At 39.5% G+C, this 18,949-nt stretch overlaps 2 protein-coding genes across 5 annotated transcripts in view; one reads left to right on the forward strand and one right to left on the reverse strand.

The window, feature by feature from the left end:
- LOC126859341 (autophagy-related protein 16-1) overlaps positions 1–18,949 on the reverse strand; it is a 382,369-nt gene that overhangs the window by 156,460 nt on the left and 206,960 nt on the right. The window lies entirely within an intron of this gene.
- The window catches only part of LOC126859335 (uncharacterized), a 164,164-nt gene that overhangs the window by 95,985 nt on the left and 49,230 nt on the right, over positions 1–18,949 (forward strand). Inside the window, exons 1-2 of one of the 2 annotated variants that reach the window (XM_050610472.1) lie at positions 2,232–2,813; positions 4,344–4,776. In XM_050610472.1, coding sequence (XP_050466429.1) covers positions 4,398–4,776 — 379 coding nt within the window. In that variant the 5' untranslated portion in view covers positions 2,232–2,813; positions 4,344–4,397. Of the gene's footprint in view, positions 1–2,231; positions 2,814–4,343; positions 4,777–18,949 lie in introns of those variants that run through there. The other variant, XM_050610471.1, reaches the window with a different exon arrangement.

Raw genomic sequence — 18,949 nt, forward strand, 5'->3', positions numbered from 1 at the left:
ATAGCCGCAACGCCCGGTGCAACAAATCCAACAGAAGTAAGTACTGGTTATCCGTTCAATTTCCATAAGGATCGCTTCGGTCCGTCCGGAGCGGTTTATACAAGTTAATGCATCGGCTCCGTAATGTATACGCGTACACGTATGCACAGCCTTGCGTCGCGCGTGTGTTGCGTGCTGCGTTGATGCCATTGCCACCGATTGCCGATAGTAATTATCTTATCGCGCTGCGTGATCGTACTTCTTACGTGCTCCGTCCCGATACGCACTTTAATATTACTTTATTAATAATAACTAACGCGCGCACGTTAATAACATCCAGACTATTCTGCAACGTTTATTAACCGCAAGGTTGACTAATCGGTGGCTATATCGTGATGATCGATCGTTTCCTTAGATTCTGCGGGAAGCGAGCGTCTCGTTCGGTCACACCATCTCTAACTCGTAATTCCTCGAACGTAATTCCAATGGTGCTCGCAAAACCTGGTAGTCGACGACGTAAGACTGTCGCTGTCCTCTTTATCGGAGGACGTTCGCAAGATGCGCACGATCGCGAAATTATGGCGTGAAGGGGAAAGGTGAGGAAGGGAGGCGAGGAGGAGGAGGATTCATCGGATCGATTGGTACTCAAGGGCGAACGGATAGCGGCCGCTCGTAAATCGATGGCTGCGGTGAATCGGTCGTTTCCCCGCAAAATTCCGCGGCGCAAGATAGCCGATTGCGATTGAACCCGATGGGACATCCAGGAACCGTTATTCCGCCATGGTGACGCGATGGTATAGGCACCTGGTACGAAGCGCTGGTCCCCCTTCCGTCAACCGTCTTTCCCTCCCCACTCTGCCCCGTCTTCTTTCTTTCATTCCTTCTCTCTTTCTCCTTTTTTTCTCTTTTTCTCACGCGCATTTCGCGGTGGAAGCTCACCGTGCGCCGATCGTTTCCACGAAGACATTGACGCCTGGCTGCAGGTCGCGTTGTTCGCACGTGAACATTCAATTTTTGTTCTCTTTAAAGGACCGATCCCTGCTTTTCCCCTCTCTTGTCCCCGCTTCTTTGCTCATTTCACCGCGCATTTCGTAGCGACTCCTCGGATTGGTATGCGTAGATTCTCTCGCGCGACATAATTATTATTTTACCCGACACGCATCATCGGCTCATTCCGCGAGTCTTCCACGACTGCAACAGGTACCGACTAATGACATAGAACACCTCGCGTCCGTAGACTCTGTCTCGTTTCCTCGCAAATTATCCTCGCTAGTCGGGCGTGTAGCACACGTTTCTGTCGGTTCCTAGCAAGTGTATATAGCAAGCTTGCAGCGTGGCTCTCGCTAGTATATGCAGCTATACATTTATACTATCTGTGAAACGCAATCATCCAATATTCGTATCTTCAAAATTGCCACACGGATTATCGATATGTGTGAGTGCGGCAAAAGTTTGCGGCCGCATAAATCCGCGTGAATCCGTTGACGTGGCAGGCGACGAATTTATAAACAATGCCGCTCTCACGGCAGAAACGCAATTGCAAAATAAATTAACTTTCTGATGGATTCGACGATGAACCCTTGAGGCGACCGGTCCGTTATGTCGCGAAAGAATTGGGCTAGGATCCGAGATTCAATATGAAAGAAAAAAATACACCCTATTATCTCTCACGGTTATGTAGAACCGTGGTAAAGAACAGTCGGGCGATAATGCGTTTAGTTATTCGCTGTCAGATCCCTTCACTCGTGGTATCTTAACTGTCAACAAGCGAAAGAGAACGTATCAAATATAAACGATGGCGAAGACTGCGTATTCTAAAAGAGAATAAGAGGATACGTCAAGGGGCTAGTAAATCCCTGTCAGCGTATGACTTAACGCGTAAAATGTCACGGCTTACCAGGCGTGAGCGCGTATATAATGTAAGCGTCATCGTGCGAAATAGAAACTCCGTTGAATGTACGATCGTGGAAGATTTTAAAGTAGGTGGGCGGCAATGGAGGTTTAGGGTCCGTTGAAATCGTGCTGTCAACCGCGAGAGTCGGGCCTCTCATCGAGTCTCGAAGCGGTGGCATGACTTCACCGATCTGACCGAGAATGTAAAAAGGACGGAAAGAGGGAAGTGTGAACGCGGGGAATCTGGGCGGGGATAGCGCGAGGTGGCCGATCAAGAGAAAGAGAAAGAGGAGGTAGGAGAAGAGACCGGCGGTGATGTTTTCAATGGTGTTGTACCGACACGATCGAATTGTGTGCGTACCGTTCTGTCCTCCTTAGAGCCGCAGTGGTTTCGGTCCCCTCCGGCAGACGTCTTCGGTCGCTCGTGGAAGAAAGCTACACGGCCAGGTGTACACAGTGCCTAAGAGGCAGTCGGCCGACATAGTTATATCTCCAGTGAGCGGGACCGCGGCGTTCGCGAAATCTCCCGCATTACCATCGCGAATCGCGGCGTGCGTCTGTGATTTCGTCGTGGTTACACCATGCGCGATAAACAAAAATAATCCGTCTTTTCTTCTTCGGCTCTCTCCCTCGTTCTTTCTCTCCCTCTTCGTTTCTCTCTCGGTCGCGCCAACAGCTTAGCCCACGTTTGTGTGTACCGTTTCAGCATATTGTGCGCTAACGGCCACTCTCAAGCTCGCTCGCGCGCGCTTTCTCGACGCGATCCCCCGTGAGAAAGGTGCCCGTGGAATTCGCCTTTGCACGGCGCAAGAGTGCCAGGATACAAGCGCCGCCGAATCGCAAGCGTGCGACATCGCGCCCGCGGCAGATCGCCGGACGATTCGCCTCCCGCAAAATTCCACATCGATATATCGAACGTGTCCTCCCAACTGTACGATCAGGTATGTGTCCCCCTGGAATTTGACTGTGTATCGAATAATAGATCGATAATGTGCGTCGGTGCAATTATTTTTTAACAACACGTACAATACACGCGTAGAAACACGCGCGCGCGCTTGATGCGAAATACGATGTTGCATTTCATTGCTATTTTCGGCAAAATTGCCAGAGTTTACGCGGATCGCCGCACGATTCCATGGGGTCATAGTGGTCATACGAAAGTATCCGGCGATTTAAATTCCCGCATATGCGGGACGCGCTGTTATTTATTGCACAATATATGCAACGGGGTAAAACGGAAATATGAATGATTCCCAATTTATTACCGTAACCGTTACTAGTTATGCGTTTTTAATATTTCCATTGCCATTTTAATTTTTTCGTATCGTATTCATCCGATTTTATGATGTAATGTTCATTATATTAATGAATGCAAATGTATTAACAGATTTATAAAAATCGTATTTATATTTATATCTTCTAACTCTCGAAAATATTTTAAAATCTAATAAAATTCTATAAAAGCACACTAATCCGTATATCGTAGTGTGAAAATGTATCAGTTAATGGAATCATTTTAAGGTGTTAATTGATTTCTATAAAACTTGTACGTATATCTAAAGATTATACTTTTTAAAATTGCCGTTTAAAAGTGTACACTATCTCAATGTCATTAACCGAACATTCCGAAATTTCTACGTTATTTCTGAGACTTTGCAGAATTCCTGAGAACTTGTCGTCATTAAAAACATTCTTGCCCCAGCTCGCGTTATTAATGCGGGCACGAACCTTATTTTCCAATCTACTGTTCCCGTTCCCGTTCTTTAACAAGAACAGCACGACACTTGACCAACGGCATAACATTCCATCCCGTTAATTCCTACCTCCGTTAATTCCCCTTTATTCGATCTGACAGAGGATTGAAACCTTCACTTAAGCAATCTAAAATATAGTCCCATAACAAAAAAAAGAAAAAAAAAACGATCGAGCAAAATGCTTTAAGATGTTGCATACAGTCGTTTTATTCTACATTTAATTATAAAGCAAATTAAAAAACTATTATTAATTCAATAATTAAATGTCGTTAAATATGCTACGAGATTCAACAAACACAATAATATTTGTGTATTATTTTCCCTTTATTCTTGACTTCTTTTTTAAATTATTAATCATAATATCATAATGGGAAAAATAAATATTAAAATTTTTTTTTTTTTTCATAATGAAACGTGTACATTTTTCGTGTATAATAATATAGTATTATATAAATCTAGAAAATGTAAAAACCTGTTGGATTCTTATATTTCTGAAATTAAATGAGAAGATAGTCAAGAGTGTGGGGAAAAAAATCATTTCATATCTTTTTATTTCTTCAAATATAATAAGTCTAGTCTTTAATGATTTAATATTTGCTTTTCAAATTATTTCATGCCTCAAGAGATCAGAGTTTACAGTCCTTTTTCAATAAGATATATAATCAATATCTCATTCTTCGAACAATAAATAATGTCATGTAAAATTTTTTGTTACAGATTACACACGTCTGAGACGTTATTGCATTTTGAGCGTCTAAACGAGGTGCGACAATGACGAGATCGTACAATCGTCGACAACTTGTCGCGTTACTTTTGCTGTTGCAAACCGCCTCGAGGTACGGTCACGCGGTTTCCGCGCAATCGACGCACGCGGCCGACCTGTCGCCGCCGTCCGTGCCGTCCGGTCTCTCCGGCCCGGATTACACCGGGCCGTCCGCGGGTTCGGACGAATGCGATCCCGAGATGGTTGGCTTCGAGCTGGTAACCGGCTACGTATACACCGCGCCCACAAACATGCTCGAGTCCATACCGGGCACGTTGATGCTCACCGATTGCCTCGAGACCTGTCAGGCAAACGACTCCTGTCAGGCGGTCAACTACGAGACGGGCCTATGCGTCCTATTCAGCTCTAACGCCGACAGCAATCCAGGTAGGATTGAATCGTTATCGTATCTTTCTAAAGATTGTAGTAAGAAATATCGATTATGTAGTATGCGCCAATGCTAGCAGACTCCCGAGGCTAACCCATTCGATAAATGTTCTGAGGTGTATGCAAACTTTTTTTTTTACGAAGGAAATGTTACGGGACACAGGCTCCTGAATTGCCTTATGACACACAAACGTTAATTAAGAACGTTCTACAATGACGATAAAAAGGATTAGTTTCTACTGCAAGAACTTTGTTTTAAATATTTCATGGTGTTTAATTATACACCGTGTATATGTAAAATTAATAATATTGCTTTAATAGATTTTACAAAACAATATCATTATTTTTCGTAAATAAAATAAATGATTAACAGTAGTACAATATTTAGAAAGGGGAGTGAGAATCGAGATGCAGTAATATTTCTTGATCCGTTATCATTAAAATTAGATTTCCATATGTACATGTGGGATGAGCAAGCCTCGAGGTCCAGCGCATCTTCTTGTTGTTTTGCGCAATTACGGCGCTTCATAGGATAACCGAAGTATGTTAAGATCGTTTCACATCAGTCTCGTACAAACATTTTGTGTAATGTAAGGATCGCTTTGGGCGAAGCGCGATAATTTTCTGTACAATGCCTGCGGTACCAATTGCCTTGATCTACCGGATGAAAATAAGCGAAACAAAACGTGAAGGATAATAGACGATGTCGTCCGGTACTCACGTCGGTGAGAATCGGGTCGATGTGCTTATCACACGTTCTCCACAAACCGTACGTGTAATTTTTCATCTGTCTAATCCGTTAATTAATACATTAATAATGGAAAGATATTAAGAAAGAGATAAATTTTTCGCGAATTAATTAAGAATTCTATAACGCGTACAAAAGATTGTACGCTACTAATTTCTGTAGATAGTAAATGTTAAAAGAACATTTCGCATATATGTCAAAGATAAAGATCTAAAGATCTCTATTAAGTATACTTGAAAGAACATTAATATAAATTTACTATAAAATAAATATTTCTTTTTTATCACGTCAGTTAAAAATATAAGCATAAAATAATTATTTTGTTAATTTAATGTAAATTGCTTTTTTCGTGATAAGATATTGATTGCATTTTTTTCTTGCATGCAAATATCATTCAAATATTATTGTACAGATCACTGTATTACTACATAGTAAATGAAAAAATTTAATTTTAATATGTATTTTAAACGAAATTTTTAATGTCATAATGTTTAGTCGTGCAAAAATACGGAAAATTCTCTACCAAATTGTACAATACTTGCTTCCTTCACATGCAACAATTTGTCACAAATATTATTTTACATAATACGCGTTCATTTTTTCCAAACATTTCCAACATATTTTCCATCGAATCATTTTTTACGTTTTATATACATATTCAATTATATACGCATTGCGTATCATTTTGTTGCACTAAATAAAAAATATTTAGAAATATGTAGTTTATAATAAACATACGGCTTGAAAAACGGACAAACGGAAATTGAATAAAATAACTCGAATCAAAACGCGTAAAACTTGTAAAGTTAATAAATAAATTCTGTACAAGGCGTTTCATCAAGTGATATTGATTTCTTTAGCGAATAACACGAATAGTAGTTCGTGCTCTCTGGCAAATACCTCTGGAATTGCATCCGTTTTCGTTCGCGTGTTCGAATCTTATTTAAATTTTTGCAGAGTACGAAACAGCTTTCGCACTTTCAGTGTGGTTGATTTTTCTAGGAGAGACTACACCCGATGGAGCAACATATTGGGTGTCGTCTGAGGTACACTTTTTCTCGAGTATTTCTTGACCTATTATTTTTCCGACGCTGTTGAATGCCTTTATGGCACATACGCGAATATATTTAACTTGGAGAATGTCGGAATGTTGATAAAAATCTCGAGTACACTGCATCGTAGTAAATTTCTTATTTTTATTGTTATTTATTATGTTATTATGTTATGTTATTATTTCTGTACTTATTGTATGATTGTTATTTTTGTCTTTTAATTTTTTAGTGTGAAATAATTCAATGTCTTATCTAATCGAAGGATTAAAAGTGAGTTTCTAAACATTTCTCAAAAGATTTACGCTATTTAATGTAGATATGTAACAGTTTATTTTCACAAATATTATAGTTACGATTGAACAAGATAGTTGAGAGTGAAGAATAAAAGTTTAAATTTTACTGTAATTTTGATATTTTATCTACTAAAAATATAGATGGATATAAAAACAAGATATAAATAAATATTCTTTATATATCATATCGAAATAAATTTTTCGTTTCCAAAAACATATTTCGCTCGTGTAGAAAAGAGAAGATTGATAAATATGTATACGTCAGGTACATCTATATATTTGGTTCCAACGATGAATTATAAGGATCACGTGCATTGTCAGAGGGTGCTACCGCGGTGGTTCCTCATGAATAATGGATACCCGGTATAAGTAAGTGTAATGAGAAACGCACTAATTGAATCTTCCGGGGTGTAATTAATATAAACTATACGTCCGCAGACGTCGGACTTGTGGGCATTAATTAAATGGCGGAATGAGATCTTATACCTATGGAGAAGTAGTATTGTTCTGTAATATTTTTCGAGCGCATCTGTCAAGAATAACGCGTACCAAGTAATTTGCTTCCGAGATGAGGAAACTAAAATGGACGCGTGTATAAATTATAATTGCGTAGTCAGTGCTTGAAATAATGTCTCGAAAAAATCAATTATTATCATTCTACGTATCTCAAAGTAGTCAGTAATAAATCTTTATTAACTGACAAAGAAAGCAATTAAAACAATAATTGCATTCTGTACAATCTGTGTGCAACCGTTATTACCATAATATCATTATATATTTATGTTTTTCCATAAAAGTATATAAAGTCAATAATTTCTTGTAATGATGTTCATTAACTTATTAGTATTATTATACTAAAAATTATTTTAATTTTCTTTTAATAAATTTTTCTAAATTCTTTTATCGCCATGAGATATACCGCTTCTAATACTTTTTACCTGTGCTTGGAAGTCTTTGCATGGCATAAAAATAATCTAATGGATGAATCGTGCGCAATTCATTCCGTGTCAGTTTTTACATCGAGAACTAACTATATGACCGGAACAGATTCGGTTGAAAGATGGCATCGCGTTCCAATTGCGTGAGCGACGACTGTAATTCGTGTTACGAACATCTGGCGAATGGAAATAAAAAAAACGTCTTACGATCTCTCGTACAATCTACGCGAAATATTTTTTTTTTTTTTTACATAATCATCACGTGCCAGATAATTACCAAAAAGCAAGACGTGCCAAAGTCAAAGAGAGCGCAATCATTGTTAGCCTTCGTTTTACGTTCGCGTCTTTTGTGCCGCCGTAATCATGAACGCCTGTTCGAGATACCACACGTGATAATCTAACGGTACGCTAAGATACGTAAAGGAACGTTAGCGTACGTCTGAGGGTCTAAGAAGCGAAGAAAGGCATTCACAGGGCGCGAATATGCAAAGGATCTCCGAGCATTTTACGCACCGGACGAACATTTACGGCGAATTTCTCAAGAAAATCGGGCCTTCTTGGCGCGCAGTATATACCTGTACGTGACAGCTTGACGTCTACAAAGTACTCTTTTTACTACCTTTAACCCGCCCTTATCTCGCTTGCGCGCGTTCACGTTTTTCTCTCTATGATCTTAAATCGCGAAAGATTTAATCGCGAGATTTCGGCGACGCGAAATCACGTTAGATGACGTATACGTCAGTTTAATAGAATCTTCTACCTAGACCGAAGGCTAGGGTATGGCGGGATGAAGGGAGGAGAGGTTAATTCGATCGACTTGAAATCGGTCAGACGTGGACGTCCGAGAGCAAAGAGGATCTCGGTCACGCTTTGATGGTCTCTTGACACGAGTTTCCTTTCGGCACGGTCATCGAATGAATCTTTTCGCTGCCATCTCCGCACTTGTCCATTAAATAAAAAAACAAAAAGCCCGCATGGATCCGACTCTTATTCGCCGAAACCGAGACGAATAGCCGAATAAAATGTTGCTCGGCCGGCTATACATAGGCTATACGTGATCGTGATCGACAACGGGGGCCATCGATGCCGATAACAAGAAGAGACGACGACGACGACGACAACCGACGACGACATACCGACGTCACGATCACGAAACTTGCAAAGTCGTGGGCCCCGTTAGTTGATGATAGGATCGTCGTTAGACAGGCGAGCGAGTCGCCGACCTCTCTCATCGTCTCGTCTCCACGCGTGTCCCTCTTTCCGTTCTCGATGCTTCGTTTGCGAAGAACCATTTGGTACAGGAGGTACCCAGCAGCAAACCGATGGTCGGGGTAATTAGTTCTGGACGATATAATACGATTTAGAGACGATTTATATACGCCGTGCGATCTGAGGCTCAAACTCTCTAATTCTCTTCGTCCCTAATGCGTTCTTTCATTCTTCGACATCTCAATGTCGTAATCGAGGTTCGGTTGTAGAGGAAATATGCTTCTGTTGATTTGCAACGGCGAGTTTGCGTCAAGCATGTCAAACAAACATCAAAGTAAATGCAGCTGTTTCTAATGTTAAAGAGATGTCTTCTTAAAATAATCTATATTAATGGATAATCAAAATATTGTCAATTCCTCGACGTATTCCTTATTCTCGCCATCTTAGAAAATAATAAAAATAATAAATATTTACATACAAGTTACTTCGCGACTAAATTTTTTCGAGGGAAATGTAAAGCAGTTTTTCCGCACACCGATTGCCTAAATTTGTTTCAACGCGTTAAACATTCAAGCGGAAATCATGCGCGAATTTATATTAGTTAATTATTCCAGTAGAAAAAGTAACGTAACACGACCGTAAACCCTCTTATTTTTTTTATATAAATGAGTTTTTCTTTTTTTAAGGTAAAAAAAAAAATTGTGTACGATTCACTTTATATTTATAAGATTTTTCCAACATAATACGCGGCGTGGATTTAACGGGAATTCAGTGCCGCACAAATTCGATGGGATTCTGTATAAATGTAGACAGAGTACGCACGTCCATCAAAAATTTATATATGCGTATGTACAACAAGGCTGTGTGTACGAAGCCATTTCCTATCCTTTACGACTGCACTTTCCTTCAATCGTCGTTCGTGATTCTATTTTCCTCGTTCCCGTCGTCGTTATTTACTCGCGCGCACACGTATGTACGTAGACTGGGCGTATAGTCCCGATAGAAGGAAACAAAAGCGGGATCCGCATACATATTTTTCTTAAGAACAGTTGCTCAGGTACACCTAAGCGAAATACCTCGACTTCCGCATGAGTCATTTTTTTATTCTTACCCTTCCGCCTTTATTTAAACGGGAATTCGAGCGCCGCTATGTGTAGGCGAGTGTGTATAACGGTCCCGCGCATCTTCGACGGCCTAAGAGGAAATCGTGACGGTATCGCGAGAAGTTTATAACGATATAAACGGATAAATGATCCTAGAGAAGAAACTCGGTCTCGGAGCAAAAGTTTTCTGCACGTTTTGATGGAAGGTGGACCAAGAGACCGATACCAAGTTCACGACCAAGGGATTTAACTTACTTGGCATTATACAGAATTTTGATATGACTTCACCGGTAAAGTCTGTCGGTAAGTCAAAGGTCTAGTAGAAAAGCGCTTAGGAGATTAGCTTGTTGATTAAATAGTCGATACACGCGGATCTCGATTGTGCTGTTATTTATGACAAAAATATATGTCCACCTCGCGCAGTTTATTCGCGCGGACAGGCGCGACATTTTCGGATTTATCGGATTTCGTTAAGTCATAGTGGGCGTCGACTTTAGGCCAACTTACGATTGTTATTTCTCGTGCCAAAGCGTCGGATGTAAATCTTCGCGGGAATCCGCGCTCATAAAGTATCCAGTGATTCGCTCTGGCGCGGCTCCAGCTTTTAGCATTCCCGACTTTAAAATGTACCCCGGTGCTGTTAGCTCTTAAACTGCCGATTTCCGGAGGATTTATGCGCGCGGACCGATTCACGCTGAAATTGCACCGCGCGCTTATTACGATCCGTTGTAATTAGAACTATAGATCAACGCGCGGATAATACATTCGGATACGGCTGACGTTCTCTCTCTTTCTATCCTCTTTTTCAAGGCGACAAGAACATAGAACGTCTGGAGAAAGAACGTCGAACGAATTGCCGAGGTGCGCGATTGTTCTCGTATTTATTGTGGTCACCCGACACATCACCACGGGTTCTTCGCTATCGAATCGGCGTCGACTAACGGATCTTGCCTCTGTCGCATACCATCAACTGCAACGTCGCGACTCCACAATGCCGCACGTGCATAGCGTTCGCCACCCGATGCATAATAACGATTTCCATATAAAACGCGAAAGGCATTCGCGCACAGGGCGCTGTCTCTTAATGAGCGATATTAACATTTCCATGTGTGTCATCGAACGGATCCGCACGCAATTGGTACTTTTCTCCTGTGTCTAGGGAGAATGACCCATACCGCGATAGATCGACTTCTTTCTCGAGTGACAATAATATCGTATCGCCGCATCATCGCGCATTGAAACATGAGTTAACTCGCAGCAGGCAATATTGAACCGCGAGCTATCTATGTATCTACCTATCGTGTAAAAGTACTTTTACAATAGAATGAAACTGTGTAAAAAAAAAAGGATTAACCGATTAGCTCTTTGATTGAAGAAACAACTTGAAATTTTCGAATGCGGTATTTATGTGATATTTATAAAAAGTATATACATGTATCCAAAGTCAATTTCGCAGAGATTAATATGAGATAATAGTTTTATTGCTATATTTTGATTCTCTGTTGCTGCTAAATGTAATATGAATAATATAATGTTAATAGGATATATATGTATAATTAATAATAATTAAAATACATATATATATATATATATATATATAAATAAAAAAAATTATGTAAAAGTGTATGCGTGTACTTTATTCGAGGAATTTACAAATTTAAGAAACACTTGACACAAAGCAGCGCACATTAATTGCTATATGCACTTTCGCGGTTATAATCACAAAGTCGCAATCTGACGCTGCTAGTCGGACAGTTTGATAAATTACACATAATTCACAAGTCAATTTCATGCACGGTTGTCTCGCTACGGAAGACAGAGCTGTTGAGTACAGTCACGGTGGGCCAACTCGAGAAACGAATGGGCTCCTTTTATAGATGAAGGCAAACACAAGCTTTTCAATGTAAAGGCATTATAAATATTCAAAAAGAGAATTGATTTAAACTTCCTTCTTTCAAAACGTTTATGCGATACTTTTGTCTAACGTATAAACGTAGTATAGATCTTAGAAATTAAGTAATTCGCAGTGCTATTCTTCGAATCTTTTCCAATAATACTTTTCTTATTGCGATGCAATCGTATCAGTCATAAAATCAATAATATGATAATAATATTAGTAGATGATCTGAAACTATATAGACAGTAGTGGAGAATGAATCGAAATGACAGATATTCAGTCCTCCTTTCGCGATTCTATCGTTCCCCCAGGCAATTATGTTACGCGGCTATTCTCAATTGACATGCTCAAAGAAGAAGAATGCATTCACCGTATGTCTGTCACCGGTATATGCGAACAATCGATGGTGACTTATGCTAGCGAGTCGTGCCTCCTTTCGCGCGATATCCAGCGCGATGGACGATGAACATTGCGTGTTGGTGCACAGCACATATACTGAATGCCAAAGTGCCTTATATACTGCAGACTGGATTTCAAATAGCCGTGGGAAGTACTGTCTCGGCCCGATAGCGCCGGGAATACTAAATACCTCGGGCCGCATAATACGTAACGCCAAGTGCCGTCCGGGGCACGTAAAACGCACTCGATCGTTCGGAATCGAAATGTCTTGCGGAGAACTTTGTTCCTCAGATACGAGTACGTGTATATTTTCGAATATTTATCCAGATAAGTAAGGCACAGACATACGCGAGTGCTTTCCGCGCGCACACGTTTACCAAAGCTACGTGTCGTTGAACGATCAAGTAGACAAAACGACGAGTTGCCTGGAATTTATTAATTAATTGGCAAAAAACGGAACATTCTTAACTGATGCCGACAATCATCACTAAGCCATGTGATTTCGTATTTCGCACGTTTCCACACTCTGCCAATTTTAAATATACTTCATCCTTTCATAAATGAGATGGGTATATGTTTTCTGGCAGAAGATTTATGTCTGATCTATTATATCCGCGTAAGCTGTTTCTGATAAATCTATCTCGGAATTATTGCTGTGTGTTTTACATATACAAGTAGATAACAAGATGAAAAATATTTATTATTACAATATATAATTCGATAACAATAATTTATAATAAACTGTCTTCAAAATTTACAATAACATTAATAATATATGTAAATTTAATACTATTTTCTTTTACATATCTTTTGTTATTTATAAATTTATAAATGCTTCTTTTTCACACAAATGGATAGTCACTCTATCTTTCGATATATCAAAGTTTCATTTTATTATATTTGCAATGGAAAGAGAAAGAGAGAAACAGAGTCTACAAGCCTGAAATTACTGTTGTTAATAGCCTAGCCGGTAGTCAGAATGTTCTAAAATAATCATAAAGTCGTATAGTCATTCTCGGAAGAAATCTTCGACCGCTTCCGAATCCAACATGCAAAGTCACCTTAGCAGGTTATCAGCGGTCATGGAGGAATAAACAGTAGTAGTTATTGCCTTCGTCATACCCTAACTAGCTAATTCCCTTGACTCAATCGAGCAGACGATAGTAATAGTTACGTTGGAGCCATTATATTATATTGATACATGGCGAACAATCATAATTAAATTTAAATTATTAGATAAAATTATATGTTTTGTTTAAACAATATCTGCAGTTAAATAGAAGCAATATACAAGTCTAATGAGAAACGATACATTTTGAGATTTCTGTACCGTGTGAATCACATACACACGCGCATACAAATACAAATTTTCAAGCAAAAGGACTCGATTCTCTCACGATGCAAGCGCGATTAAGTTCATGTTCTAACCATTTGGATATAACTAAATAGCATCGCCCACGAGAACGATAATCACCATCGTGCTTAATTAAGTTTCGTAAAACAGTGCGCGCGCTTAGTGTGTATCGAAATTATCGGAACGCAGCCGTCGTCGCGTGCACGGCGGTAATGTTAATGGCAAGAACTTAAGACAATTACTCGACACTTTGCATTCCCGGCGAGCCGGCAACGAAATGGCGTAGCCGCGTGATCTCCTTGAACAGATCTTGAGCGAGTCGTCCTGTAATTCCGGCGCCGCCGAATATTCAATTGCCGGCAGCGCGAGAACGCGCAATCTGCAAGGTGCGAATAGTTTCCGTACAACCATCGAAAGTAATTACGTTATTGGCTCGTTCCTTCTCGCGTCCTGACTTCGATCGTGCAAGACCGAATCGCGTGTTAGTTTCACATCGTGCGGCAAGGATGCGACGTTTGCATACGTTTCTCTAGCCCTCTTCTCCCCCCCCCTCCCCCCCCCGTAGTCCCGCCTAGATGCGGTTTCGTGTATTAAATTCTTGCAACAGGCCGCACGATGCATGCACGCAAATTAGAAACATACCATCAGGGATGTAGTACAGCTATGTGGTACGTAACTCGCCCTGACGACATTACACGACGTTAAAAAGTGACGAGGGACAGGCCGGGCCTTGACTGCCTTTACCGCTGCCTCTACCGCTCCTGCATATTTATGACGATAGCAATGAAGGCGACCGAAACGTGCTTTTTTCACGTCGGAGATGAATGAGAGGCAACAACGGATGTGTGCCGGCATGCATTATACTTTGCGGTAATGAAATCTTTCGTTTCGCTAACGCCGGGATGTGTGTCGTTAGACTTGAGCTTGAACGTAAAATGACAACGCATTTAACATAATTATCGCAGAATTAGATTTTTCATTGAAAATTGTCCAGTATCGATGGCAAGATAAACACGTTTCTCGAATATTGCGATACTTTTGCGACATTTGTGACGGACACTTATTGCAAAATGCGATGTTGAAGTAACAAAAATATGTACAAACTTACGGTTTGTATTTTATTCCTGCGCTAGACAAGCACAGTCGTGTGGTTGACGGAGTGCCGTATTGCCGCGGGAGGTGGACGTCGATACATTTCTGAAAGTAAAATTCCTGCAACGTTCGCCGCAAGCGCGGACACTGAGTGGCATTGAAAAACAAAAGTGTCGGCAAAAGTAGGAAGACAAGTGGGCACGACGTGGATGAGAAAGCTGACCGTCCCGAGATATGTTAGAAGTACGAGCGGACATTCAATTCTTGGAAATGCGTCCACACAGAGCAAGAGAGAATGGAAATTCTGTCGAGTGTAAAGGGCGATTGAAAATGTTGGCTTCGATCCAACGCAGGGGCATGCCTTATTCGGGCTTGGTATACATGTTAGGAACGTCCCCTCTTATCTGTAATATTAGTTTTATAAATAAATTTCGATAGGAATCCCCAATATCGGAAACGCGCGAAAAGATGTATGGATAATAGTTGGTATAGAAACCAAGCTGTCACTTGCAAAACTTGAAATATAATCTTTCACTACAATTTACGGTATAATGGAAATGATCTTATTGCTTATTAAATGCGTTCTAAAAGCTTAGTTTCAAATATAATATCGATCACAAGCAACAATGGTATAATTTACTTTAATTCCTCCATTACGAATATATACTATATATGGCTAGATAAATAGATATATAATTAGATAGGTTTATACATCAAGATAACAGAGTTATCCATTATCTTTGCATTCATTTGCTCCTAAATTTTTAGATACTTGATATAGCAACTTCAAATTCGATTGAGAGAAATGGAGTGATAGTGACATAGAGACAATATGACATCGAGAACAAAGGCAAAAGCGGTTGTATTCTAACTTACGGCTTCTCGTAATTATACAAAGAAATATGTTAGATCATATCTCGCAAAGTTCTCGCGTGTACAAAGAGTGTCGAGTAAATTTGTAACGCTTGTCAGACAGACACATCGCATATGTACACGCCCGCCGTTTCAGAAAACCGAAACAAGTCACAGAAGCGGGGGACAATTATGCCGTCCGGCGTGGCAGTTAGTTGAAAAACTATGACTTTACACGGCGCGTTAAGTACGTATAACAACCATCCGCAATTATGCGTCAGAAGACAAACGTGCAAATAAATGTGCAACCTCTATACGCGCATGTTTCGGAGTGCGGGATGACTTCACGAGTGTCTCAACTATTGTGCGCCTACGCAAAACAAAGCGGATGACATATTGTAAAGTCAGTCCTGTTACAACAGTCCTGCGATATTAAAATATCTAGATACAGTTATTTGAATAATAAAACAGCTAGATACACAGATAATAATACATAGACTCTCTTCTATTTAGCGGCATCGTGTATATCCTCTGTATTTTCCTATATAAATCCTTTCCTCTCTCTCTCTCTCTCTCTCTCTCTCTCTCTCTTTTCCTCATCTACATTCTGGTTACACATGTGCTTATTTCAAACAAGGAGAGAGATTTTTTATCAAAAAATGCAATTAAAAGAAAAAAATCTTTATTATATCTTAATAAAAAAAAAAGGTAAAAATCACAAAAATACTTTATAAATATAAAAATTATAAAAGAGAAAAAAGAAAAAAAGATGAAATTAAAATATTTCAGTAATTAATAATAAACAAATACATAGACATAAATATAAAAAAACATTACTTAAATTAGATAGTTTAGATTTTAGATAAATAGATAGATATTAAAAAACTTTGCTTTTTTAACTTTACAGGTGAATGAACGAAAGGATGGAAAGTCAGAGTTAAGGTTAAGGTTAAAAACCTCGCACTCGAAAAAAAAAAAAATATACCAATCGAGCATTTGAGTAACAGCTTGCTAATGATTAAAAATAAATGAATGGTTGTCAGCGAATAATTTCGGTATTCGATCGTATCCTGTCTCATTTATTTGCCGTTATAATATAATTAACGTAAATTTTCGATATGCGATAAATGTCCAAACACGAATAAAATTTAAATTTAGGATCTTAATCGCAGAAATCGTTCGCAGGCATTGCTATCATCATCATCATCATCATTATCATCATAATCTTTATTTACATTGATTTGATTCGCAAAGTTATGCGAATCAAATCCATAAAAAATGTTATCCTATCTCGGCGCGAAGTAAGCTCTTACGCCGCTTTTACAGATGTCGTTGTCCAGTATTTTACGATAAAAACAGAATTGATTAACACATGTAAAAAATGCTAACAACTACGCGGAACCAGCGGTTAGGTCAGCTTACCTCACCTTATTTACGATTTTATCGAGCCACCTGCGGCAGAGATTACGCCTTCCGAACAGGTTTTCGTACCGCGTTCGCAGTGACATTCGCTGCTGTAGATCGCTGAAAGTCTAACCGCGTAGAATGTAGAAAAGGAATCTCATTGCCTTTGTTGGCGCGCCAGAACGAGAAGTCAAAAAGAGAGAGAGAGAGAGAGAGGAGGAAAAGAGGCGCTCCGAGAAAGCCCAGATTATACATCAGATTCAGGATGCGCCGACGTGGATAGGCGACGACGTCGTTGCCGATGCTACTTGAACTCAAATCGTATCTAAATGTACCTCGTATATCAGAGATCGAACTATTCCTCGACGTTCTCTGGTACGGGACGGTTTACGTATGTCATTTCGCGAGATGGCTCCGCACTACTCTGTTGCAGATGCGACCCGACCATCTCTCGTGTTTTGCGACATCGTGACAAGCCGCGAGCGGATATTTTCTTTATCCCTTTCTTCCGCCGTCCATGTTGCTTACGATTGACTTACGCGACGTTTCGAGTATTTATGATAGGAATACGAGATGCAGCGGTAGATGCAACAGAGACGATGTTATTTCGTGTCGCGACACGTTATCAAGGTGTTTCTGTCGACGACAAAGTTCTACTAAGGCCGTAATTTAAGATCATCGTAGCGATAAAAATATCTAGGTACTCGTATCACGAGCCATTCCTTCCCGCATAATTATGATGCATTCTTTAAGTCAAAAGTGTTATTTTTTATTATGTGCAATGTTAGCACATTTATTATGTGAAATGTCAACATCTAAGTTTCTCTGTTAAATGGAATCATTGTATTATCATCGAACAAACAACGATTTGAGTTGTAAGCATTAGCATTGTACACAATGAAATCTTATCACAGTTTTAATCAGTGTTTATTTAAGTTTAAGAGAATATCTTTCATTGTGATCAAATTTCATTGTCAATGTAATGAATGCATTCCTCATTAAAATTGCACTAATGGAAATGCAAATGGAAAAGTGCTAGGAAATTGATATAACGGTGTATCTTTGTGTTTCTTATTGTTAGTTATGCAAATATAATCTGTAGATACCTATTTTCTATATTAACTCTTGCATTTTGAATTTCAATTAACGTTCGGTAATAAATTTATGACTTAATAAATATATTCATTTCTTTCAAAATGTATATGCCCACACAGTATGCCCACAAAGCTAAGTACAGTAATTAAACGAACGGTGAAAACACGTGACGGCATTGCCAATGGATAGCACGCGTGTGCCATTCTGCGCGGATCGTATATAACAAATACACGACCCACGTAAAACAACGGAATCGATCGGTGCGGGGGAGTGCTTGTTCCGGTAATGTTTTGTTATGCGTATGCTGATTCCGCGGCGAATTGCGCTTTGTGCTGATCGAAATAATGATTTCGCTCTTGTAATTGGAAAGAGGTCAGAGGTTACAAATCGTATCTCGAAATGCAAAGGTTCGCGGTTATGGTGTATATGCGCTCGGGAGAAAATCCATTTGCTCCTTTAATCATCATCGCTCTGTTATTATCCCTGCCTTTTCATTTTGTATCTGTATATCTTTTATTTTCCTTACTTTAATAGATTCCGAGCTACGAAGATGTAAAAGAGCTATCGGAAGATGAAAAAGAAGAGAAAAGAGAGAGAGAGAGAGAGCGTAGGAGATGAGATAGGTAGATTAAAAGTTAAACAAAACATTTTGAAAAGTTCTATTCGTATCTACTTAATCTAAGGATTTAAGATATTTCGATAGTGTTCCATTATCGCATGTAGTACAAAAGTATTAT

Source organism: Cataglyphis hispanica, chromosome 3 (assembly GCF_021464435.1).
Source record: "Cataglyphis hispanica isolate Lineage 1 chromosome 3, ULB_Chis1_1.0, whole genome shotgun sequence".
NCBI classification, from domain to species: domain Eukaryota; kingdom Metazoa; phylum Arthropoda; class Insecta; order Hymenoptera; family Formicidae; genus Cataglyphis; species Cataglyphis hispanica.